This window comes from Pipistrellus kuhlii, unplaced genomic scaffold (assembly GCF_014108245.1).
Source record: "Pipistrellus kuhlii isolate mPipKuh1 unplaced genomic scaffold, mPipKuh1.p scaffold_m20_p_9, whole genome shotgun sequence".
Lineage (NCBI taxonomy): Eukaryota > Metazoa > Chordata > Mammalia > Chiroptera > Vespertilionidae > Pipistrellus > Pipistrellus kuhlii.
Genome location: NW_023425595.1, coordinates 20,109,031 through 20,135,401, shown reverse-complemented (window position 1 = coordinate 20,135,401; position 26,371 = coordinate 20,109,031). Strand labels below are relative to the sequence as shown.

Genomic DNA, 26,371 nt, shown 5'->3' with positions numbered 1-26,371 from the left:
CATGGCAGCATAGTTAGAGAGCGTGGACAGAAAAGGGCCTCTGCAGAGGTAGCATTTCAGCTGAGACCTGCATGGCAGGAGCAACCGCTGGTTTGTTCTGGTCAGGAACATGAGCTACTGTAACAGACTCAGTCCCAAAGCTCGTGGTGGTGGTGTGTGTGTGTGTGTGTGTGGGGGGGGGGGGGGGGGGCTGTCTCTGGTTTCCTCCAAGCTTGGTGCAGACATTCCTTGTCAGCAGGTGGCCTGCCAAGGTGATTCAGGCACCGAGTCTTTTCTGCTTGTGGCCAGCTGTCCCGTGGGGCCAGAGTCCTCAGCTGGGTGCTGTGACCCGCCAGCTGTGCAGGAGGGTTTTATGGGCTGTGTCTGGAAGAGACACATGTCACCTCATCCCACAGTCCACTGAGCAGGGCTGAGGGTCAGCCACTTGCAAAGGAGGATGAGAAACTGGTGTGCCGGGAGGGAGAGGGAACAGGAGGGCAGCCTTCCTGACGGGAGAAATAAGTAGCACAAGGAGCCTACGGTGGAAACAGGCCTGGGGGTCTGAAAAATGGGGATGGCGGGTGTGGCTGCCCCATGATGGGCAGGGAACCAAGGCCACAGAGATAGGTGGGGCCTCTTGCATGTGAGGCTTTGAAGTCCATTTGTATCTGATTTCATAGGATGGGTAGATGTTGGAGAGGTTTAAGCAAGAATGTGAGATCTGAAATAGTGTTTTGCAAAGCTTAGTCTCTGCTCTGTGAATGAGGAATATATAGGGGCAAGAGTGGAGGAAGGAAGATCACATAAGAGGCTGAGAGTACACTCCCCCTCGTCTACTTCCTCTTCTTTAAACATTCCAGTCTCCCTCCCCACCACCAGCCTGTGCCCTTTCTGTGCCCTCTGCTGGTGCACTTTTCCCCAAGATACTCATTTCCTGCAGTGTCTGCTCAGTGTTATCATGAGGCCTAGCCTATGCATCTTGCAAAAAAACAGCATCCCCCCGCAACCATCCCCTCTCCCCACTCCCATTTCAGTTATTACCATTGCAAATATCAGCCACCTGTCACGTACGTTCTTCTTGGTTATCTTTGCTTTATCCCCCACCATCCCTCCACCACCACCCAAAAATCTACAGTCTAAGCTCCATGGCTGGTTTTGCAGACATTGAAATATTAGGTGCGATGAATGAGTGACTGAGTGAGTGAGTGGTTGTTTCTGCTAGTGGGAGTCCTGGGTGGAGTTAGGATGTGTTCTGGAAGGGAAGTTGGAAGCACGTGGAAATGTTTGAGGTGCCCAGGAGACATTCACGTGGAGATGTCAACCAGCTGAGAGTTCGAGGAGGTGTCGATTCGGGAGATGGAGCCTCATCGCTGGTATTGAAAGCTAGGAAACGAGGGCTTTCCCAAGAGGTTGAGTGGAGATGGAGAGGAGCAGAGGGACGAGGGCTGAGCTCTGGGACACTGACATTTGAAGAAGAGAAAGTAGAGCAGCCCGTGAGGTGGGAGGAAACCCAGGAGCAGAGAGAGGAAGCTGTTTGGAGGCAGGAGCACAAACTGGGTCCAGTGCTGCTGGGCGGCCCTAAGATGAAGAAGAGAGCGGCGATGATGTCCTCAGCCATGCAGGGCCCTGAGACCATCTGTGGAACTCTCCCTCCAAACCACTTTCCCACAGGGACTGGGCGGGGCAGAGTCAGCGCTCCAGTGCTTTCGGACATCCCACAGCATCCATGCACAGGAGAGGCTTGCTTTATTTTTGTTTACTTTTCCAAGCCTGGGCAGAGAGCAAATGCTTCTCTCCAACCTTGAAGGGTTTGTAAGAATGTGCAAATCTAGACTTGAGAGGGGGGTTCAAAGAAGAAACCAAAAGCGGAGGAGTCAGCTCTCAGCAAAGGCCCTACCCCGTGGGCGGCAGGAATGGCGCTGTGGTGAAAGCAGTTTCCCACATTCAAGGCGTTTAAAATTAGGCATGCCAACATCCCTGCCTTCCGGACAAGACAGCGGGAATGGGCTGGAACAACGTGTGGAAAAGATATATATCTAGTTGCTTCAGGAAGTGGTTCCTGAAGTGAGCAAACTTGCTCAGAATGCAGCGCTGGTGCGAGAAGGAACAGAGGGGGCAGGCTCCGCCTCGAGCTGTAGGGACAGGGGCCACTCTGGAAACTGCTGCAGACCCTGTTTTCACCGTCATCTCTGTGCCGTAGGCCATCCCTCCGGGCGGCCTTGCGGTGTGTGTTTCTGAGAACCGGCCCATGTGGAGGGAGCATGGGCGGGCCTGGTGCAGCCCTCCTTCACTTCGGTTTGCTGTCCTTTGCAGAATCATGGGCCAAGCTTCGCAGTTACCCATGCTCTGTATTCCACAGAGCCGGGTGGGGGCTGAGGAATTACTGTGTCTCTTGCCGGGAAAGCTTTCTAGGGAAAAGGTACAGACCGTACTGGAGCAGAGTGTCTGGCTGTGGGTATAGGCGGACCAGACTGACCCAGCCAGCATGAACCAAGGCCAACTGCTCTCTGCCGTGAATTGGAGCCTTAAAGATCTTGCATGGTCTGACTGAGACCATTGTTGCAGTGGAGTGGAGTTCAGACTTTTCCATTTGCATCAAAAACTATAGCTCCCCTTGCAAAACTCCCAAACCAAAGGGGGGGAAAAAGCATGACTCTAATTAAGTCTTACTTACAAACCCCAGCTATTCACAGCACAGAGCTTAGGTAGGAAGTGATTGTCTGAATTCTAAAGATATTTTTGTCTCTCTAGCCCCATTAGTCCCAAATCTGTTGGCCTGAGACTCTCGTAGGGAATAATTATAACATTTTCAGGAGTCCCTTGGAGGTTTCAATGGAGTTTGAAGCGGAGAAGTTTCCTTGGCTGCTGACAACTCTTACAAAGAGAGTAAAACCACCTCCCATTTTTATCTCTCCAGTCAACACAGTTCAGGGACAGGGCAAGAAACCAGCAACAAAACGAGTTGGCTGTTCAGGTGTTAGCTTTCCCTCTAGCCTTTCTGCCCCCGAAGTACAATTATATCCCTTTAACGATTATAAATGGCTTTTCTTTGGCAATTAGCATTTCCACACCCTCAACCAGTCTTACAGGTCAGGTTTTGCTTGGCCTCAGATCCCATCCCTGTCTTTTAATGGACGGGCTGCGGGGTTGTTTCTGCAGAGACCACATGTTCCCCATGCCTTTCAGAAAGAATCTGTTTCAGCTTTGTAACTGCATGAACTTGGGGTTGTTTGGTTTTGTTGGGGTTTTTTTTATTGTTTTTTGTTTTTTTTTTCTTCAGTTAAAAAACGTCAAAACTTTCCATTCTGAATCGGCCCTTACTCTAAGCCCTCTGATCTTTGAAATCAACAGAGCTTGTTTTTAATAGAAGCATCTTTTCTAGCATTATAATTCCTCCTGACTGTTATGATCTTCCACTTTGGGATGACTTGCCAGGTGTCTAAAAAGTAAATTTAAAATCAAATAAGGAGCTCAGCCTAGAAGGACCACCTTTTAAGAAAGAGGGACTCCCCAGGGGCCCACCTCCCTTGAAGGGGAAGAAGCTGGGAAAGACAGACAGATGGCCACACTGCTGCATACGTTTCAGATACAGCTTTGGCTTCCATGTCACGTGGTTCCCTCTGCTCTCCAACCACCTGAAATGCTGCTCTTCCTTGCCAGGAGCTTGTTAAGCAGCACTGGGGGCAGGGGAATGAAAGAACGTTACTCTCTAGACACTTAGAGGGGTGGGTTTTAGTGGCTAAAAGAACTAACTCCATCCACCCATATCTTTCAGATTCTTCCTTTTTATGGCAAATAAAAATCACCCCGTCAGCTGCCTGACCGACCCTGGAGTATCTAATCTTTAAAACAGACAGTTGACCTCGTTTCTCTGAGTGGGTTTAGATCTCAGGGGCCATGTGGTGTCATTACAGGGGTCCAGCTGTGTACATATTGGCAGGGGTGGGGAGCCAGACTCCCAAGGTTACTACTCCCCTTTGCTGGCTCTGTTTATCCTTAGATTATTGGAATTTTGCTAAAAGCAACACACAAAACTGTTCTGATTGCCAGAGCTCCACAAAGATAAGAACATAGAGAAGCCATAAAATCTGTGAATTTCAGGTGCTTTTGGTATTGTCACCTCCAGGAAGCCTGGGGCAGCTGGTTGTGGGCATGGGCCCATGGCCAGTGGAGGCCAGGAAGGAGGTGAACTCAGAGCACCTTTGTCAGTAACATCCCTCTTTCCCTAGCATTTCCGAGTGCATGGATAGTGAGGCGGAGACAGTCATGCAGCTCCGGAATGAGCTGAGAGACAAAGAGATGAAACTGACGGACATCCGCCTTGAAGCCCTCAGCTCTGCACACCAGCTCGACCAGCTCCGGGAGGCCATGAACAGGATGCAGGTGAGCACCCAGGAGCACGAATGAAGCCCGAGGCTTTCTGGGAAGGACTGGCAGATGGCTGCTCCCCGCCATACCCTGAGGCCACATCAGAACCTGGTGGCAGCCCTCTGCTCTCCTACTCTCCTTCTCTTTACAGTCCCTCACACATATTGCTTAAAGACCATCTCTCAAAAGTATCAGCGTAACCCTGTCCCTCCTTTGTGTGAGACTTCCAGTGGCTCTGCAGTTGCCTCCTGCGTGAGTCGCAGTCTCCTTCACCTGGCCTTCGAGGCTTTCTACAGGATCTTGTCACTCTCAACCCCCCACTCGCCATCACCAGCTCTACTCTCCGGACTCTTCTCACCAGCCAGAGGGAGCCAATCTCTTCCCCCCTTTGCATGCCAGGAATGTCTATGTGATGGTGTCCTTCCACCAGGATATCTTTCTGCACAATCACATGGACCCTTCCCTTAAGGCTTAGCCTGATGCCTCTTCCTCTGCAAAGCCTTTCTAGGTCCTGTAGGTCTGGACTTCCAGCCCTTCTCATCTTCTGCCATAGGTTGAAGGCATTTGGGTCTTCTGAGCTTTTTTTTTTTTTTTTTTTGCATCCCTTTCTCTGAGAATGCTTAGCACATAATAGGTTCTTTATAAATATTCATAGAATAAAAGATCACTGTGGGTGCTTCTAGATGCCCCCCCCCCCCCCCAGAGCAGCATTTCCCAAAGGAGGTTCCATGGAACACTCCTTCATGGGAGACTCTGAAAGGAAAGGAAAGCTCCTTGATTACACATATTTGGGAAATGCTGCACACTATGTGTCCCCCACAGATTCATGGTGCATAGCAGCTCATTAAAAGCTCTGAGAAGTTCTGCAGCAAAGAAACCTGTCAAACCTGAATTGCTCAAACTTAGATACAACTCCTTTCCACTTACCACTCAGACTTTGGGAAACATTTTGGAGGCCTTTCAAAGGCCAGCTCTCTGAAAGGATGGACCCTGCCCTGCCACACAGGTTTGTGTACACGGCAAAGGCAGAAAACATGTGGAATCTCTCTGACGGTGTAACTGACTCTGCCTCGGCTGGGCTACCCACTGAATCCCTCCCTTCAGAATCCCTCCTCCAGAAAAGGCTTTCTCCCATTCTATCCACCTGGTAAATGAGCTTCTCCTTTACTCTTTGCAGAGTGAAATAGAAAAGCTGAAAGCTGAGAACGATCGGCTCAAGTCAGAGTCTCAAGGCAGCGGCTGTAGCCGGGCGCCCTCCCAGGTGTCCCTCTCCGCCTCCCCGAGGCAGTCCATGGGCCTCTCCCAGCACAGCCTGAACCTCACGGAGTCCACGAGCCTGGGTGAGTGAGCCACAGGGCTGGGGCAGGACAGGCCTGCAGCTGGCACTGGGTCTCTCTAAGCCAGAGCCCCAAGGTAAACAGCTCAACAGATCCAATGGGGAGGCAGCAAGCGTGTGTGCACTCGGGGTGTGTGTGTGTCTAGGTGTGCATCTGCTACCAACATGAGCCCAGCCGTTAGACTGCTGTCATGCTTTGCTCCAGCGCCTCAAGTGCTCCAAGCCATGAGCTTGGCTCCCCCCTGCCCACCATGCTAACTTCTGTTTGATCCATTGTAAGAGGCTGACCTGCATCATACAAATCCTACAGCAGCAGCGCCCACTTGGGGCATGGCTTGGTCTGAGACCTTCCGGCCTATGGCCTGGATCCCAGGCTGGCACAGTAATTACTGAACGCGGTCTGGGTTTTCTCTGTAAACATTACCGAGGCTGGCGCTTTGATTTCTTATCCATGATGCTGCTGTTGCTCTTTTGGTTGAGTCTCCTTCGCACTTCCATTTGGCAAGGTACATTGTCAGCCCGCTGACTCCTTGGTTGGTCCACCATTGGTTTCTGTGGTTGCATTCTCCATTGCGCCCCCACCCGTCCCCTCCTTTTCACCCCCACATCCCCCACACCCCGACACCTGATTTGTCCCGCTGCTGTGCCGACAAGCAGTGGGGGTGTCGGGAGGCCAGCTTTGCTGCCCCATGTGCCTAAGGCTGTTGATGTTTTCCATTCGCAGACATGTTGCTGGATGACACTGGTGAATGCTCGGCTCGGAAGGAAGGAGGCAGGCATGTTAAGATAGTTGTCAGCTTTCAGGAGGAAATGAAGTGGAAGGAGGTTAGTTGGATCCCTTTCCCTGCTCTGCCTGCCTTTCCCCAGGTAGCACTACCTAGCTTAGCGATGTCATCATCCAACCCTGTAACCTCAGCCTTTAAGGGGACTTGGAAACACTAACGCTTTCCTTTACTAACCAGAATCTAACCAGAATCGCAGCAGCATTTTGACACAGTTGAAGTGAGACTAGCCCTGCCCTCTCTCGTTTGGAAAGTCTAATAAAGAGTATTAAGAGTGGTCCCACCTTCACTTTCGCACAACTCACTGAACACTAACATCACTCAGCAATGGCCTTTCTGAATGTAATATGTCCTCAGAGTACGGCAAAGGCCGCAAAGCACATTTAGCACAAAAGGTACAGAAATAAGCTGACCAAGAGCACTGGTTTTATGCAGTTGTTAGAGGCTGCGCTGCAGTGGGGTAGACACTGAGGAACACAGGAGGCCGAGTGCAGGCAGCGCACAGGTGGCTGAACGTGAAGGGGGCATGTCCTGACTCCCCAAAGCTGGGGATGTGGAATATGAGTTTTCAGTGTACTTTCATTCTCTTCCAGAGACTCAGGAGCCATGTCCCCAGCAGGGACTATTTTGGTGTAGAAGTGAAGTTTGAACATCAACATTGGTTTTTAGCCAGACTAAATGTTCACAGGTCTATGACAGCGAGGCAGAGACCCCATAGAAAGTCAGCTCTTTCCCCACCTCACTCCACAGCTGATTTCAGCTTGGGCTTCAGCTGAAAAAGAAGAGGAGATATTGTAAAACACCCATTGATTAAATCCAAGTGATGCTGTGGATGACCATCTCACAAATAAGTGGGCCAAGACTGCAAAGTCACTACTAAGTCCCCTTCGGTTTTTGGGTTGTTTTTTTTTTTTCCTTAGTTCTTAGCATTCCAGCCCACATGTCTCTCTTAGACTCTGAGAGCAGGGAACCTGTAGTTCCCACCCAAGCAAAGTGTCTGCAGCCAGACCTGCCTTTGCCAGGGGTTTCACTTTGTGTTGGCTCTCTAGTCTCACTGAATGTGAGGGCTGCCAGTGGCTCTCGCATCGTTTCTGCCTAGAAAGCTCCACTAGTGAACACCAGTTTCAGAGCCTCGCTGGTGGAGGGATGGACTGCCAAGGGGGGAGTTCATTCTTAGAACACACGCAGGTGATAACTGCAAATGTGTTGTATTCTAGTGCTTACTGGCATGAACAGGTAGGTTTTACACTTTATAAAAGACTGTCAGTCACTTTAAAAATCATATGGCTCTGGATCAGCACAGAAGCCAGATGAGGTTGGTTGACCAGATGGAATTAGCTCCATTTTATAATTGAGAAACCCAAGGATCACTTACTGAAGGTTACAAAGCAAGCGATGGGCCAGGTAATCTCCCTGCAGACTGGTGCTCTTTTCTCTGCTGATTGTGCTTAGCTGCCAGGTACGCCCGTCCCTGCCCCCTGCCACTCACCTAATTCTATATCCTTAGGAGCATGTCAGATATCTTTATTATTTTTTTATTACTTTCAGAGAAGAAGGGAGAGATAGAAACACCAATGATGAGAGAGAATCATTGACTGGCTGCTTCCTACACACCCCATACTGGGGATCAAGCCCACATCCCAGGCACGTGCCCTAGGCTAGAATCAAACCCAGGATCTTTTAATCTACAGGCCGACACTCTATCCACTGAGCCAAACCAGCTAGGAGCATGTCAGATCTTTTTAAACCCAACAGAATGGAATGTTCTATTAGCTTCTTTTTAATCAGTATAATTAGTTAGCCTCCACTATGCAGAGCCCTGAGGGCAGAGATTAAAAAAAAAATTATTTTTCTATAACTTCCCAGAGTTTTATTAAAGTTTTCTCAATTGAGTATGTTTTCACTTTTAATTAAAAGAAAAGCAATGCTAAATGCCAGAGTATAATTTTAAAAATAAATAAAATTTTCATGATGAACTAGAAAAAAAAAAAAAAAGAAAAGCAATGCACATCACTTAAGAAACAAAAAAGAAAATATATAAACATAGTCAATCCTGAGAGTTTAAGATCTAGCAAGACGACAAACTTAATTTACAAATGAGACAGAAATAAACAATACAGATTATGCCATTATATAAGTTGTGTACAGAACCATGAAAGTAATGTGAGCTCTGAGTCTGGTAAGTCAATCATTGAAAGCTTCCTGGAAGAGGTGAGTTTATCATCAATGTTTGGGAAAAGAAAAATGGCAGACAGGAGAGAGGAGAGCATGCCAAGCAAGGGATGTGACCTGTGTACTGGGCAAGGTTTGCATTCAGTAGAAGGTTCTAGATTCCAGAAAGGAGTGCCTCCCTTCCTGCCCCACAGATTGCTTTTGTAGCCATATAGCAGGGAAAGGTTTTAGACTATTGCATTCAGTCTGAATTACACCTGATGTTAAATAGGATTGGCATTCCCCTCTCAGACCTTTGGTGGATCTCTGGGACAATCTGGGTCCTTGCTAACCTGTGTCAGAAAAGGTCCACTTGTTTTTCACCTGCATACATTTTCTTACCCTCAGGATTCCAGGCCACACTTCTTTCTTATTGGCTGCATTGGAGTTAGCGGCAAGACGAAGTGGGATGTGCTCGATGGGGTAGTTAGACGGCTGTTCAAAGTAAGTGTTTCAAGGAGAAGGTGATGGCAATCTGCCTGAAGCGGGGCCTGGGCTTAGGAGGGAAGGGGATTCATGTCCTGAACCCGGTCATTTCTCAGGCCTGTCCCCTTTCCCACATCCTTATGTTTCTGGGACTTGTCCCCTGGCACTCAAATGATCAGAAGGAAGATGGTAAGTACAGACCGCTGACGGGCCAGACTGTTCCCAACTGCCCTTGGCTGTCACTGGTGAGCCAGAGGGTCATTTCTCCAGCAGTGAGCAATTATTTATTTGAACTTCTGACAGTGAGCTCATGTCCAAATCTACCTTTACCTTAGACCCGTCCAATTGCATCTGCTTTAGAGTGTGTGTTCGTTGGCTGTGGCTAAGACATCAGATTTCCATTCTTTATTTTTTGGCGATTTGATCGACTTGCCCACGTCCTTGCCAACATTTCATTCTGTGATTAGTGCTACAAGGGACATTAATATCTGGTCAGTGGCCAGTGTCAAGGATGTTGTCATCGTTATTTTTTTTATTTATTCCAATCACATCATTGGAGTGTGTTTTGCCACAGGAGAAATAAGCAGAGTACTGAAGTGAACCTTGAAATTCAGTGTGGTTTGAAAGAAGCTGTCAGCACACCTTTTTTCTGTTGTTCTGAAGACAACAGCCCTAAGTGTTCATTAGTCATGTCCCTTGGGAAGTACTAATGACCCACGTTTTCTGTGCCTGAGACCCGACCAAAACCCTACTTTCCTTACATCACCCCGATTTATTTTCAGAACTGTGAAGAAGGTTCTATTATTTTCCCACTTAAAGGCGAAGAAGGTTGGACTCAGGTTGGGTCACTTGCCCAAAGTCATGGATCTTAAACCAGACTCTGTTGGTCTAGTTCAGTGGTCAGCAAACTGTAGCTCGCCAGCCACATGTGGCTCTTTGGCCCCTTGAGTGTGGCTTTTCCATAAAATACCCCAGCCTTGGTGAGTCTATTTTGAAGAAGTGGTGTTAGAAGAAGTTTAAGTTTAAAAAATTTGGCTCTCAAAAGAAATTTCAATCATTGTACTGTTGATATTTGGCTCTGTTGACTTAATGAGTTTGGTGACCACTGATCTAGTTGAGTTGGCTTGGCTTCTGATTTAACTATTCCACACTGGCCTCTTCCTGGCATCTAGACTCGGGTGACTTCACTCAGAGGAAACTGTTCTTTGACCAAAGATTGCTCATCATCTTCTCAGGCCGGTCCATAGAAATGTGAGCAGGCAGGTGTTCAAGGCCAAGGGCAGCCCAATCCTGTTACCTGGGCCAAAACCTGATGTCTGATGACAGGCAGTCGGACATCCATGGATTAGAAAGACAACACATTGGGCTGAGAAGAATGTGTGCAGGGTCACATGTGAAGAAAGAGACCATTGAAGGTAGAGGTCTATTACTGGGCTTCCACCTTGGCCATCATCTGGCCAACTCATACTCCACAGCCCATGGCTCGTCGTTCCAAGTTCGTTGACCTAAATTAAACCTTTGGGTCACTCACCTAAGGGGGAACTCGCCAAGTGAAGGGCACGTTTTCCTGTTTAAAGCTCCAAGAGCTGCTTTTTTTTCTTTTCTTTCTAGAAGCCCTGAGTTCTCTCCCGTTGTCATCAGCATGGTCTTCGTTATGAGCCAAAAGGAGGGGCTGGTGGAGAGAGCTCTTGTCAGAAATTTCCCAGGAAAAGCAGCCTGACTTTTCTGTGCTGGGTTGATCCAGACTAAATGTTCACAGTGCCCGTGACAGTGAGGCACCAGCCCCGTAGAACGTGAGCCCTTCTGCCCTCGCTCCACAGCCCATTTCAACCCGGGCTTCCGCTGAGAAAGAAGAGCAGCTGATTGTAAATCACCCAACGAAAACAGTCTCGGGCAGATTTTCAGCCATATCTTTGATGGAGTCTTTGTTTTCCTTTTTCCAGGAATACATCATTCACGTCGACCCAGTAAGTCAGCTCGGGCTGAATTCGGATAGCGTGCTGGGCTATAGCATCGGGGAGGTCAAGCGCAGCAACACCTCGGAGACCCCTGAGCTGCTGCCCTGTGGCTACCTGGTGGGAGAGAACACCACCATCTCCGTGACCGTCAAAGGTAACTTCCCCAAATGCAGAGGCCGAAGCTTTCAGGAACTGCGTGCGGTTCTCTTTGTTTTGTGACTTGGCTCGGCAAACTGTGGCCACAAGTTTGTTTGTGCATATGGATGTGGGTGGTTGTGTGTGTTTTTTCTCCCTTTGGCCACAGTTATTTTTACCTAAGCAAGTTAACCCATCCTTAGCTTTTTCCACCACCATCGGAAACAAATCATTTTAGTTTACTGCTGAAATTATATAACAAAAGTTCCCATTAGCCTGATGACTCTGAGATGATGGAATCTTAATGACCTTGTGGAAATGGGGCTCCACCAATGCCAAGGAATTGCTCTTGCCAACAAGCCTTGGACAGGGTCCCATCCTACAGATGGGGAAGCCACGCAGTGCTGCAGGCTAGAGAGGACTCGCTCTGAGCACCCTGAGCCCACGCATGATGCTGCCGGGCTTCCGGAGGCCTCATCACCCAGAGATGTTGAGCCCCAAGCCAGAGAGTGTTCCACGGAACCCCAGCCCACAAAGTATTTGGGGAGAAGAGGAGGTATCATGGCCAAAGAACTCTGGGAAACTGCATCATTATCCCCCTCTGGATGTGGGGGGCAGAGGGCGGGAGTGTCCTGATACAATAAAGGCTCTGTCCTTCCATGTCCTGTCTCTGGCCTCTCACAAGGCTGTTCAATCCAGGCTGACACAAATGTATTTGACTGCAAAACCCCGTTTTCCTATATTTTATGAACCCACCTAAAAGAATAGACCAGTCAACACGGTACTAAGTGCAACCTGCAGGTTGTCCTGTTTCTTATTTCCCTCGAGGGCACTGACATTGCCTGTAGTTCAACAGTGCCGTTTCGGGGGTGTTTGATGCAAGTTTTATTTCCCGATTGGTAGGTTTCCAAAGGTACCCCAGCATTCCTTATCCTAGGCCTTGGAACATAGACCTGATCCTGCTTGCTGCTGAAACCGATTTGGCTCAGTGGATAGAGCGTCGGCCTACAGACTGAAGGGTCCTGGGCTCGATTCCAGTCAAGGGCATGTGCCTTGATTGCGGGCACATCCCCAATGGGGCTGTGCAGAAGACAGCTGATCGATGATTCTCTCTTGTCGATTTTTCTAGCTCTCTATCCCTCTCTCTTCCTCTCTGTAAAAAATCAATAAAATATATTTTTTTTAAAAAAGAAAGAAAAGAAAAGAAAGGCCCTGCTTGAACCTCACAGGCAGCCTCGCCTTGTTGGTGAGTGGAATTCCACAGTCGGGGCTTGGGCTGCAAGTGACAGAGACATACTCAAACCAGCTTTAGCAAAAATGAAACATGAAGGTCCAGGACACACTTCCCACACAGCTGGGTTCCGGTGTTCCCACCGTGCCATCAGGACCACGCTGCCTCAGTTTCTTGTATTTTTTGAGCTCTCTGCACATAACATGGCTCCCATGGCCCTGATTCGTTTTTCTAACTTAGAAACCTAAAAGAAAGTGGTTGTCTTAGGGGTGGTACTGCCCCACCTTGAGTCAGACACTCATCACTGAATCTATCCTTGTGACCTGGAGAGGCTTAGTCATAAGCCCACACCTATGTGGGTGCAGGGCTGGGCAAGCCATACTTAAACCATCTTACTGAGCTCCCCACAAGAGGAGAGAGTTCTATAGGAGAAGGTAGAAAGGGTACAGAGGCACAGCAAAACAGCCCCCAAGAACAGTCCCCCCCTACACACCAGAGCAGCCCCCATTATACACAGGAATAGCTCCCCTACACATCAGAACAGCCAAGGGTTCACATCCCCCAATCAGATGGCCCTACTTTGCATTTGCTTGCTTTTAAGATAAAACTGTTGTTACCTTCATGGTGCACCTGAGTGTTGGAAGCAGTGGCGCCTGGCACTCAGGAGAGAGCAGGGTGAGGAAGGAACCCTAAGGTGCTGGCAGACATAGGAGACACAGGTATGGTTTGGGCAAACGCCATCGGTTTGGCAAGTCCAGACAAGCCAAGCCCAGTCTCAGGAATTCTGCAGAGGACAGGCGAAGGCCAGGGGCCCAGGTCTGAAAGGTGAGTGAAAGTCAGCCGAGCCAGGGCCAGAGCCCGCGCCCAGGGTGCTCCTGAGCAGGAAACGGCGGCAGTTTGCACCAGGGGCCCCCATGTTGGCAGGCCCAGTGAGGCAAGCACAGGGCTCCCCATTCTGCAGGACTTCAGACACTCCCTGTCTCTCACGCAGACACTTCCCTTCTCTCATGCAGGGCTCGCGGAGAACAGCTTGGACTCGCTGGTGTTCGAGTCCCTGATCCCCAAGCCCATCCTGCAGCGCTACGTCTCCCTGCTGGTGGAACACCGGCGCATCATCCTCTCTGGCCCCAGTGGCACCGGGAAGACCTACCTGGCCAACCGGCTGTCCGAGTACCTGGTGCTGCGGGAGGGACGAGAGCTGACCGAGGGGGTCATCGCCACCTTCAACGTGGACCACAAGTCCAGCAAGGTGAGGAGATCCTTCGGAGGCTGCTGCCCAGAACTGTTGCTGTCACCCACCCTGATGGGAAAGCAGCATTTTTCTATACACTGGCCTTGGTGGTTATAAGAGCCCAGGATGGGGCTAGCAGGAAGGAAGGTTTTGACCCAAAACTTCCCACTACTTTTTATCTATACATTGATCTAGTTTACTTCTTGCTTCTTCACTATGAGCTGCATGTTCAGTGCTAATAGTTTCTAAAGTCCACTTCAATTTACCAAGAATTTATCATGTGCCTGGCGGTGCTATTGTTTTTCCAAAAAGAAACCTTCTTTGGAACAAGAATAATAGTTCATATTGACAGACTGCCCCATGACCGCAAGCTGGCCGCCCCACAGCTCACAGCTATTTGCCATGAAGGGACCAGTTGCTACTATCCCCATTTCACAGAGGAGAAAACTGAGGCCTAGGGCAGAGGGTCGTGTGTCTCAGCTCACTCAGGCGCTACTGAGAAGTGGACTGGAGCTCAAGACAAAGCTTTGGACTCTGGACCCAGCAAATAGGCTTGGCCCTGCCTCACAGGGAGTGATGGAAACATTGGACGGTCTGACCGAGTCCCAGCCGTGGGTTGGGAAGGGATTTCACGCAGTGGAGTTCATGGTAATTTCCTCTGGCTGGCCCTCTGCAAAGGTGTCGGAGTCCGAGGTGAACTGGAAAGGACTTTTCCCCTTTGGAATCACCTGGCATCCCTGAAGATGGGCTTCCTCACCCTCATTTCCAATAGGTTGTGTGGGCTGGGAACCTGGGCCATTCACAGGTTTCCAGGTGACTTGGGGGTGGGGACAGGACTGGAGAGAAATGGTCTGAGCCCCCCAGGTGAGAGCTTCAGTGTGAGCTGAGGGGGGCATCCTCTCCAGGACCAGTGAGAGAAGGACCGCTGCTGGGCACCTCGTGCAGAGGACACCTCACCCTCTGTACCTTGAAAGCCTGAGGGGCAGGAGGCCCAGGAGCCCTGTCACTGTAAGGCTGAGGCCAAGAACCCAGATAGGAAGGAGCTCAAAGAAGGAAAAATTACTGGTAACTTAAAAAGTTGACTTAAGCCGCATTGTGACTTACAAGGGAGACGTGGGTATGTGTGTGGTCAGAGGAGGCGGCAGCTAACATGCCGAAGTATCAGGTGTGAGGAGCACACTGAACAGGCACCAAGTCTGAATCTGGCCCCGCTGTTTGCCTGCTCTGCAATCTCAGGGCAGTCATCTGACTTAGGTGTGCCTCAGTTTCCCTCTCTGTAAAAGGGAGCTACACATAGTGCCCACCCACCCTAGAGGGTTGTGGGCTGCAGAAGTTCAGCTGTGTGAAGCCCTCAGAGCTGTATTGGGGTTTAGGTCACGCCAGCAAGATGGTGAGTTCACCAGGCAGTCATCCTGGGTTCTCTGGCCGGTCCTTATCTTGCCATTTCAGCCCTTTCCCCTTCTGCACCATTATTCTTCTCTTCCTTTTTACAACACAGGCTTCCCCAGCCACACTGAACTGTGTTCTGGTCCCAGCTCCAGCCAATCCCCCAGCCATTCTTCACAGTTCAATCCAAGGCTTACCCTCTCACCCAGACCTCCCAAGGCCCCTGTGCATTCAGACTCACCTCCCCATGCACTGCTGTTGTCTGTCTGCCACGTCGCTACTCAGCAGCACTTGTGGGGGCTGCTGTGCGATATTGATTCATGGAGGGCCTGTGCATACACGGCCCTCAGGCAGGCGCTGTGAAGAGCACCTTATACAGAATGTATGCAGCTTACACAGAGGGTGTAAGGCACCTCTGGAGACCTTTGGAGCTTCCTGGGAGGTTGGCCCAATAAGAAGTATCCATCTCTAGCTGGTTTGGCTCAGTGGATAGAGCATTGGCCTGCAGACTGGAGGGTCCTGGGTTCAATTCCAGTCAAAAGTATATGCCCGGGTTGCAGACTTGATCCCAATTTGGGGGTGGGGAGGGGGGAGAGGGGCGTGAGGGAGGCATGCAGGAGACAACCGATCAATGATTCTCATCATTAATGTTTCTATCTCTACCTCCTTCTCCCTTCCTCTCTGAAATCAATAAAAATATTAAAAGTTTAAAAAAAGAAGCCCTAGCCAGTTTGGCTCAGTGGATAGAGTGTTAGCCTGCAGACTGAAGGGTCCCAGGTTCGATTCTGGCCAAGGGCACATGCCCAGGCTGTGATATTGATTCCCAGTGGGGGGTGTGCAGGAGGCAGCGGATCAATGATTCTCATCATTGATATTTCTATCTCTCTATCCTTCTCCCTTCCTCTCTGAAATCAATGAAGATATATATATATATATCTCCAAGAAAAATGGCAACACATATAGAGAAGAGGTAGAGCAGGGGTACAGAACTGGGCCTGGGCACCTCCAACTGCTGTGCTTTGGCCCTCCGCTGAAGGAGTTCTGTTACCAGAGAAAGCCAGAAGGCAGGACGCAGGCTTTCCCATCCTGTCCTCCCACATCACCAAGCCAAGCCCTGCAGCAGGCAGGCCCACTGCCCATGGGGGGCCTCCCCTTGTGTTGGCCTGGGTGACGTGAAGGCTCTCAGCAGTGCTCTTCATCGGCTGCATCCCGTCCTTCCCTGGCCCATGCAGGAATTGCGCCAGTACCTGTCCAACCTCGCCGACCAGTGCGCCAGTGAGAACAACGCTGCAGACATGCCTCTCGTCATCATCCTGGACAACCTGCACCACGTCAGCTCCCTGGGCGAGATCTTCAACGGGTTGCTCAGCTGCAAGGACCACAGATGGTAAAAGCCTGGTCCCGGGAGAACGGGCACAGGGGAGGTGTGCTGCATGGAGCTGTGCCCACGCATGGCTGGGGTCAGCGTGGGGGGCCGGGAGGCAGCCAGCCAGCTGCCTGGACAGACCCTGGAGGCCCCTGCGAGCGCCATGCTCTGGATCTGGGCTTGCCTCACAAAGTCCTTCTTTTCCTCCGTGTCCCCCACAGCCCTTACATAATCGGCACAATGAACCAGGCTACCTCTTCCACTCCCAACCTGCAGCTCCATCACAACTTCAGGTAAGGGAGTCACCCTCTGAGCACCAATTTTGTGCCAGGCAGCGTGTGGGGCATTTTTCTCCAGCTTCACTCTTCATTCTCACAATACCCCCATGTAGTTCAATTTCTCATTCACAGCTTGCAAATGGGGAGACTGAGGCAGGGAGCATTAGATGACTGTGTGAGGTCACTAAGTCCTGGGGTAGCTGAGACAGGGAGGCAGCTCCAGGCAGGGGCAGTAGGCCACTCGCCTCCCTTCACATCAGGGGCGCGTCTCTGGGGCCCAGGTGAACATGAGCAATGAAGGCCCTTGCTTTGTCCCCAAGAGCTGTCTCTGGGTCTGAGGGCCTTTCCTTCAGCACCACGTCTTCCTGCTGGGTGTGGGAAAAGATGCTGCACTGTGGTGCCTGGGTGGATTTGCCGCTTGCCTTGTGGTGTCATCACTAAATGCCCTTTGTCCCACTCTGACCCCTTGGTGACTCCCACACTCCTTCCCTCCTGCTGGCCCTGAGATGAGGGTGAGAATCATGTCCTGGGATGGCACCCTCACCCATTCTCACTGGCCACTCTGCAGGCATTCCTGATGGCGATCTTTGGGAAGTTGGCCTCAGTTGTCATTCCCTGGGAAATGTGACCTCCTCCATTTGTGAAATAGTGGCTCCCCTCCACAACCAGGCTGTCCCTGTCTTGTCCATGCTTTATCCTAAAGATGCCTCCAGTCCTTCCTCCTCCTCCTTCCCCCGCCACTGCCACACCACATCACCTCCCTGGGCACCACTGCCTGCAGAATGGCCTCATCCTCCGTGCCAGTGGCAGCTGGCATGAGTGTCCTAGAATTCAAAACTGACCATAAACCCTCACCTCTGAAGTGTTTTAGTGCCCCCCTTCACCTCCAGAATGCATCCAGGCTCCTTGGGTTGGTAGGTCAAGTCTAAAGTCTGGTTACATGGCCTCTCGCAGTTTCCCCAAACCCCGCCCCCTTTTCCCATGTCTCTACAAATACTTCAGCAAGCTCTCCACCCAGCCACTCCCACCCCCTGCTCCTGCCTTTGCTTATGTGGCTGTTCCATCTATCCTTCCAGTCTCAGCCCAGAAAGCCCCTCCTCTGAGAAGCCTTCCCTGATTCCCCTCGCTTCACTATGCCTCATTCCTCTGTTTGTTTATCTGCTTTCTCGACAAGACTGTAATCTCCTGGGAGAAGAGACTGATGTGTCTCAGTCATTGTTACAGCTCTAGGGCCCAGCACAGGGCCTGACTCAAGCACAAGAAGCAGCAGACTCGGTGGTTAGAGCTCAGACTTTGGAGCTGCACTGTCTTGGTTCTAACCTTGACTCTCCTATTAACTTGCTTCTTTGTTTTTGGACATAACCTATCTGCGCCTTCACATTTCCATCTGTAAAATGGGGATGGCAATAATATCTATGTCATGGGGTTGCTGTGAGGAAAGGTGAGTTAACACATGTGCAGTGTTTGCACAAAGGAGTCCTTTTAGTGTTAGCACACACACCATCTGTCTAGTTCTCATGCACATTGAGTCCTGAGGTTAGCCCTCGTTTCTTCGCCGTCATAATCATTGGAAACCTGATGTCCCCCAGGTGGGTGCTTTGTGCCAACCACACGGAGCCCGTGAAGGGTTTCCTTGGCCGGTTCCTGAGGCGGAAGCTCATGGAGACGGAGATCAGTGGGCGGGTGCGGAATGTGGAGCTGGTGAAAATCATCGACTGGATTCCCAAGGTCTGGCATCACCTCAACCGCTTCCTGGAGGCTCACAGCTCCTCGGACGTCACCATAGGTAGGTGGGCAGCCAGGTGAGAATGGTGGGTGGGCTGGCTCCCCAGGGGCCTGGCCGGGCCAGCACCCTGCAGGCACAAGTCAGCTGGAATCTGTTGTGTTCATGTGGACAGAGAAGGAGGCAGAGGGAAAAGTCCCAGCCTAAGGCAGACCCCCGACTGCCTCTCCCACGTCCCTTGCTGTGTCTCTGCCCCTCTTGCCCTGACCAGTGCCCTGGGACTGATCAGCAACAAGAGATGGTCCAGCCTGGGCCGATGTGGAAACTGCCAGCTCAGTGAAATGCTCACCCCAAAGGCTCTGCTTTAAAAATAAAGTAAAACGTTACCAACATTCATGGAGCTTAAGGATTTAGAACAGAGAAAAAAAGATTGATCATCCCACCCTCCTGACATGATTATTTTAATTTGAGCTGATTTTTTGCCCCTGTCCACACATAGATATTTTACATAGTTGACGTCATATTATTCCTACAGCACGTTCATTTCTTTTTCACCTTATGTTGTCTCGTAAGCATCCTGAGTTGCTGCTCCAGGTTTATAATTATTTTTAAAGGCTGGGAAACACTCACATGTGGGCACACCATCATTTGCCGCACCATTTCTGTTCTCTTGGACATTTAGTGTGTTTGCATTTTCAAAGGTCAGGACTGATAATACCACAAGAACGTCTTTTTCCATAAAGCCTTTCCTCTCTTTTGGGTGATTTCCTGGGGTGGAGAGATCTTGTGGGTGGGGAGGAGGGGTGTCGTAGAGCCCACATGTCCTGCTCTGTGCCCACCACCCAGCGGGTGGAATTCCTGCTGTCGCTCAGAAATTGGGAGGGATGCTTGGATCGTGGCTTCTCCTGGCTTCTCCCCAACTCAGCTCTGATGGATTTTCGTTCGGTCCCCAGGCCCCCGGCTCTTCCTGTCATGCCCCATCGACGTGGATGGCTCCAGGGTGTGGTTCACCGACTTGTGGAACTACTCAATTATCCCCTATCTCCTGGAAGCCGTCAGGGAAGGACTCCAGGTGAGACAGGCCCACTGGCCTCCTCAGAACGAGGCGGGGAGGGAAGCACGGCGCTGTTCTAGTGACCAGATGAGTGGGCTTTATCTCCTCCTTCAGGATTCTGACTGACATGAGGTCACAGCCCCTCACCTGTGAGGCCAGCAGTCTGGCACAGTGTAGGGACACACTTGGCTGTAAGTCCTGGCTCTGCCACCTGTTAGCTGTGTGACCCTAGGCAAGTCATTTAGCCTTCTATGCCATAGTGCCCTCGTGGATAGAAAAGGAGAAGAGTGGCGTCTCAAAGGAGAATAAGTGACTTGCCAGGGGGTCATAAGAGTCAACCTTGAAAAATCGGGATTTGAATCGCTTCTCGGCCTTTTGGCTAAGATCAAGTGAAAAATCGGGATTTGAGGCCACGCCTCTAGCTGGAATCCCAGGTTCTCCGCCCTCAGGCGGCCATGACAATCCCTACCTGCCCCGGGACCCCTCCCAGGTGACCCTGGGCTCCTGAGGCAGCAAGTCCCTTCTCACTCAGCCCAGGGCCAGCTCCAGGAGCTCAGCCAAAGATGGAAGTTTCATTATGGAGCCTGGAGGCAGCCTGAGAAGCTCAGGGCTCGGCCCCCGCGCTGTGTGATGAGCAGGAGTCATGCACTGCTGACCAGTCAGCAACCCGTTTAGCAGCCGGTTCCCAGGGCTTCTCTGTTCCTGGGTCTTGGGCATCAGGAGACACCAGATGCTGCCGTAAGCCTGTGGAGGTCACGGAGGGTGCGTGCCCCACCCGTGCGGGTAACAGTACAATGGCTGTGTGCCATTTCCAAGCATTTGGCTGAGCCTAGCAATTGTCTAACTGCTTGTTAGTAACATGCAGCCGCACTGAGGGTCTTCAGAGGCACACAGACAAGAACTTGAAAAGGACACAAAGCCAGAGCCATGCATGCCACCATCTCATAAGACGGACAGGAGCTGAAACCAGTTTGGCTCAGTGGATGGCACATTGGTCTGTGGACTGAAGGGTCCCAGTTTCGATTCTGGTCAGGGGCATGTACCTTGGTTGCGGGAACATCCAAGTAGGGGGTGTGCAGGAGGCAGCTGATTGATGTTTCTCTTTTCATCGATGTTTCTAGCTCTCTATCCCTCTATGTGAAAAATCAATTTATTTATATATATATATATATATATATATATATATATATTTTTTTTTTTTTTTATTTTTTTTTTTTCCCTTAAGGGGAAGGGAAAAAAAATGGGCAAGAAATATCATCCCTTCCTGGTACTGGGATGTCATTTGAAGAACAATTTTTCAATTGCCTGGGAGCAACCAGGGGAGGCAGCTGGAGTTGGCATTTTACCAGTCTGCTCAGAAATGAGGCACCAGCCTCAGACCTCCGACCTCATCGCCCTGCTGAGCCCTGTGGGCCCCAGGGAACCTGCTGATTCATGGGAAACCTGGCATGTCCTTATGCTGCTAGTTTGGAAGGCAAGTTTGCTGACCATTTTTTTAGAGCTTGCTACTTGCCAGGCACAGTGCTGAGGGCCTGACATGCCTCTAAGAGCTCAGAGCACCTGACAGATGAGAAGACCACAGCCCGGGAGCTTTACCCCAGGCTGACTCTGGGATGTGATGAGCCAGCGTTGGAGCCCAGGCTAGCAGACTCCTCAGTTACTTCCCTGACTTCCACGCTGTCCAGACTTCCCCAGAAGCCTCAGGAGCTGAGTACTGTGGTTCAGGTAGTGGAGTTCTACGTCAGGTTTCACTTGATGAAAGGATTCCTCTATTTTAAATTCCTTACTCTCCTCCGTGTCACCTTGATTCCATGCTCACTGGGCTGAGCACCAGGCGGGGCCATTTAGTCCTCACCTGGCCCTGCCAGGTAGAGAGGCCATGAAGGCAGCACATTGGTTCCTAGAAGGTGAGCCTTCGGTGGAAGTTATGAGCTAAGAAGAGGTAGAGGCCCCAGGGCGGACTCTGGCAGGGCTGCCTGTAGGGTGGAGGGGGGGCAGTGTGGGGAGGGGCCAGAGCTCCTGCTGAGATGAGGCCCACCACTGATTGCCAGGCTATTCCCTCCACCAGACACATCCTCTCCCAGAGGATTTGTGGCATCGCCCCCTAGTGGCTACCAGACACCTTTGCATGTTTTGACTCTGGATTCTTTTCCCAGTAGCCTATGTGTGGGGTGTGGCTGTGTCACTGCCCAGAGGCTCTTCCAGATGTGGTTCACACGAGAGCATCCTGCAGAGTCCGAAGTTGCCAGTAGCCAGGCTTTAGTTTCTAAATTGGCTCCGTGCTCCTGACACAGTGGGGCTGCCAGGCTCCTCCCTGCCTGTGTAAAAGCAAATGTCCTATTTCTCTGTCTATCCACTGTCTCTGCTGCTGCTTAGCGCTGCCACAGGCTCTGCCCTGGGGCCAAGGCACTTCACTGTGTTTTCTGTATTTGCCACAGCCCTTGCCCACCCAGCCTTTCGCCCCCTGGGCTGGAACATGCCCAGCGGCAAGTGGGAAGGCTTGTAAAATGCTTCCTGTTCTTGCCGATGCTGCTTGCGTTTGCCAGCTGCATGTTTGCCCGATTAGTCAGTCCCCAGCCCTGTTCCCCTCTGGAGCTGTCACTGTGAACACTTGCCAAAGTGTCTAGTCTACAGAGTAACTCGAAAGGTCTGTGTGTCGTCTCCCTGTCCCCCCATGGAGGGTGGCGTGGGCACTTTATCACATTGCCCCGGTTGCTCTGAGACCCGGGGCAAGTCTCCCTTCTCCAGGGTACCCATCTGTGCTCTGAAAGGTTTGAACCCAAAGCGAGTTTTTCAGGCTGTCTTCTGTGGAGCCCAAAAGTTTCTCAGTTTCTCCAGTGATGGGGTCAGGGGAGGAGGGCAAAAATTTGAAAACCACCCAGGGCAGACTCCCTCTGAGGACTGGCTGACCTCCCCCTTCCGGCCTCTGTGATCCTGTAGCCCTGAGCCTCTCCTCCAGGCAGGAGGGCGGAGGCAGAAGCAGGAGCTGTCAGAAAGGGGGCTTCGGTGCAGCCTCACCCATGTGAAGTCTGGCTTGGGAAAAGCAGGCCAGTTCCACGGGGAAGGCCCTTGGAGGGAGAAGTTTCTAAAAATTACAGGAATGTTCCTAATCTGGAACAGCCTTCCTCGATGCCAAATATCCCCAAATGCTTGTGTTCCCTTTCTCTCTGACACGGATGCGTACGTGCACTCACAACAGGCCCCCTCACAGAATCCTGTCTGAGACTCACCACTAAAATCGTTTTATCTTTAAAGCTTAAAGGAAGGAGTGTGGAGGCATGGTAGTGGTCTTAAAAAATTAAGGGATAGTATTGTTTTCTTTCTGAAGAGCAAATTAGTTAATATGGACAAATTTGAGAAACAAATGGGTGGGAGAAGCACCACCCACACGTAACCTCTGTTAATAGTCTGCTTTTTTGAAAGTTTACAGAGGGACTCAAGAGTCAGACCCTCCTCAAGAAATGAGGATTTATCAGAACAGGGTTATTTGTGACCCCTGCCTGTGGTGTCAGTGGCCAGGGAAGGAATTCCCCGGGTGGTTGCATGCAGGAGGGTGCTGGAGCTGATAGCCAGCTCCTCTCTCCAGCTCCGCATTCAGTGAGGTCATGTTGGTAGTCTGGCATTGGCTGCGCTGGGACTGTTTCTACCACGGAAGCTGGTCACCATTCAGGTGGATCAGCCAAGCTCAGAGTTAGGGTAACAGTGAGTCAGTGGCAGAACTGAGGCGTGAGCCCATCAGCTCGACTCCAGAGCCGGTGTTCCTGACGCTTGAGTCTGCTGCCTTCGGTCTTAGCACATCCTCTCTGTGCACCTTGGGTGACTCCCTTACAGGAGCATTCTGGGAGGTGGAATTACCCTATCAGCGGGGACATAACGCTGCATTCGGGGAACTTTTCGGAAAGCTGCAAAATCAGGACTACAGAGGGGTTCTGAGCCCCCTCCTAACTATTCCTTCCTGGCCTCCCCTTAGCTCTACGGAAGGCGGGCCCCCTGGGAGGATCCTGCCAAGTGGGTGATGGACACCTACCCCTGGGCAGCCAGCCCACAGCAACATGAGTGGCCGCCCCTGCTGCAGCTCCGGCCTGAAGATGTCGGCTTCGATGGCTACTCCATGCCTCGGGAGGGCTCGGCCAGCAAGCAGATGCCCCCCAGCGATGCTGAAGGAGACCCACTGGTGAGTTCTCAGCTCCCAGAGCAGCTCAGCCATCACTGAGCACTTACTGTATACTGAGCAGGAAGCAAAATGCTGGAAACCAGAGGTGACTGAGCCCAGGCCTGCTTAGGGAGACTGTACCCATCCCAAGATTAGGGACATGTTTGCCAGGATTTCCTTCTATGGTTTTAGTTTTTCACTAATGTCTTGAACCCCTCTGAAATGGTCTGTGGCAGAAGATCAAGGGTGATAATTGGATTCTTCCCTCTAAATGTCGCCATACCTGTTGTCCCTGCGCCACTCTGCTCTCTGGTGTTATCGTGTGCTGTCCTGCTCCAGTGACCTCTTCCCCAGTCACAGCAGGGACAGAGCTGGCTAAGGAGCAGGAGCCCAGGCCAGCAATCGTGCAGGCAGGAAGGGCTTGCAGGCAGGAGGCCTGAACATGGGCTCTGTGGCCAGCTAGGTGAGTTAAGTCTTAACACTGTCTGAGCTGCTTATTGACGCTGCCATTGCTGAAGCAATGAAGATCCTTTAAGCCAAAACCAGTTTGGCTCAGTGGTAGAGCGTCAGTCTGTGGACTGAAAGGTTCCATGTTCGATTCAGGTCAAGGGCATGTACATTGGTTGCAGACACATTCCTGGTAGGGGGTGTGCAAGAGGCAGCTGGTCGATGTTTCTCTCTCATTGACGTTTCTAGCTCTCTATCTCTCTCCCTTCCTCTCTGTAAAAAATCAATTTTACATATATATATATATATATATAAAGATTCTTTAAGCAGAACCTGGACCCCTGGTGGTAACTCTGCAGATAAAGCAAGTCCTCACTGAGCATCCTCAGTAGGTTCTGTGACTTTAAGTGAAACCACATGTAATAGAACCACGTATATCAGTTACCATAGGTCCTGGTTGGCAAACTGCAGCTCACAAGCCACATGTGGCTCTTTGGCCCCTGGAGTGTGGCTCTTCCACAAAGTACCATGACCTGGGCGAGTCTATTTTAAAGAAGTGGCATTAGAAGAAGTTTAAGTTTAAAATGTGGCTCTCAAAAGAAATTTTAATCGTTGTACTGTTGATATTTGGCTCTGTTGACTAATGGGTTTGCTGACCACTGCCCTAGGCTAATTGATATAAGAATCAAGGCCCTGTGGCCACTCACCAAGAGTATAAGGAAAGGATATTATTCAAAGACTTGCTGTACTCACTCTGCCAATGAGTTGCATGCATAGCCATCCTGCAGAATGAGACCTAAAGAAGCAAATGCCCCATGAAATGCGGTGAAAGCTAATGTGCCGGAGCCTGTCATGGTGATATACTGTCCTCATGCCAGCCTGGAGCCCTGAGCGCCCGTGGCAGCCAAGGCAAAGGGAAAAGCACATCATAGAAACTGTTCCATTACCCAGGGAAAGGAATGTTCAGAAGTGATGCGGCACGATGGGAAGACAGCCAGTGTGCTGACTCATTGATTTGCTGGATTTAAAAAAGAACAAAGGAACAGTGCTTTCGGTCGACTGCTGTCCTTCGGATTGGAGGGGTGGAACTCTGCTGAAACTTTTTTTTAACAGGGACTACACTTTAAGTGGATGTATTATGTGTGTTACTAAGCACAACCTAATTTGCAGTGTTTATGATTACCATTTTATAGAGAAAAGGATAAAACTTTAAGAAGCCATTCCTAACATTAACCATTGCTCAAATCTAGAGTCACGGGGACATTTTTGTGGGTGCGAGCTCATGAGGCCTTACGTAAAAATAGAATGTGCGGTGGCTGGAGGGAAGAATGGTGGCTCATCCCCAGACATCCTTTGCTCAGCCAGGACCCTCTGTATTGAACACAGAGGTTGTTTAGGTGAGACTTGAGGGCTCCCTCCAACTCCAGGCCCCCAGAGTGAGCCACCCCTGCTGACAAGTTAGAGATGGGTGTTCCTCCCAAGCCCATGCCCTCTGCCTAGGCCATCCATCTCGTTTACTACCGTAGTCTCTCTTCTCAGGGAATGGGACCACCAAGAGAACAGGCCGCACCTGTGTGTATGTGGGTAGATGTGATGAGAGAATAAGTGATCTCAGCTGCAAAGGGCCATTGACTGACTTTGAGCTCCTCCCCCACGACCCAGGCATGACTGTCGACACCAGCCCATGGTTCGTCTGTGGCCAGACTCACCCAGGCAAACTGCTAGGCACCCTGGGGCCGCTGGCTAGAGGCAGCCGGATGGCATGCCCAGCAGCACCGAGTCTTGGCCTCAGCTCAGAGGAACCCTGCCTTCCTGACTTTCTAAGTAAAATATAAAATTCATACACACACCATGTATAGTTATAAGGAAAATAAAAGTATCTTTTCGTTCCCCACCCCTACTCCCAAACAAAACACAGTAAAGACAGTCTGTCAGGGAAGATTTAAGAAAGAACACTATCTTGAAACTGTTCTCTTTAAGATGATGGTGGTGGTGGTGGTGATGGCACATCACATTTACTGAGCACTTTATGTGTGAGGCCCTAGTCTCAGGGCCCTATACCCAGTATGGCATTTTGTTTCCTAGTAGAGTTTTAGGGGATAGGAGCTGCTGTTCTCTCCAATCTATAGACAAGGGACTGGTGCCTCAGAGGTAATTTGCCCCAAGATTCCGGAATTGGAATCCAGGCCTCTCTGTTTTCCATGTCTCTGCTGGATCCTGGCACTGCCCTTCACCTCCCCATGAAGGCTGTGACAGCCCTGGGGTACAGATGAGCTTGAGGCTCATTGAAGGGTGCATCCTGTGCTA

At 50.7% G+C, this 26,371-nt stretch overlaps 1 protein-coding gene across 9 annotated transcripts in view; it reads left to right on the top strand.

Annotated features, from left to right (window-relative positions):
* NAV2 (neuron navigator 2) overlaps positions 1–26,371 on the top strand; it is a 355,228-nt gene that overhangs the window by 325,006 nt on the left and 3,851 nt on the right. For 8 of the 9 annotated variants that reach the window (XM_036426216.2, XM_036426215.2, XM_036426219.2 and 5 more), the window contains 11 exons: positions 4,209–4,362; positions 5,525–5,687; positions 6,408–6,508; positions 9,025–9,120; positions 11,046–11,214; positions 13,440–13,675; positions 16,276–16,430; positions 16,631–16,702; positions 18,277–18,473; positions 19,364–19,482; positions 23,435–23,638. In XM_036426216.2, coding sequence (XP_036282109.1) covers positions 4,209–4,362; positions 5,525–5,687; positions 6,408–6,508; positions 9,025–9,120; positions 11,046–11,214; positions 13,440–13,675; positions 16,276–16,430; positions 16,631–16,702; positions 18,277–18,473; positions 19,364–19,482; positions 23,435–23,638 — 1,666 coding nt within the window. Of the gene's footprint in view, positions 1–4,208; positions 4,363–5,524; positions 5,688–6,407; positions 6,509–9,024; positions 9,121–11,045; positions 11,215–13,439; positions 13,676–16,275; positions 16,431–16,630; positions 16,703–18,276; positions 18,474–19,363; positions 19,483–23,434; positions 23,639–26,371 lie in introns of those variants that run through there. The other variant, XR_004986047.2, reaches the window with a different exon arrangement.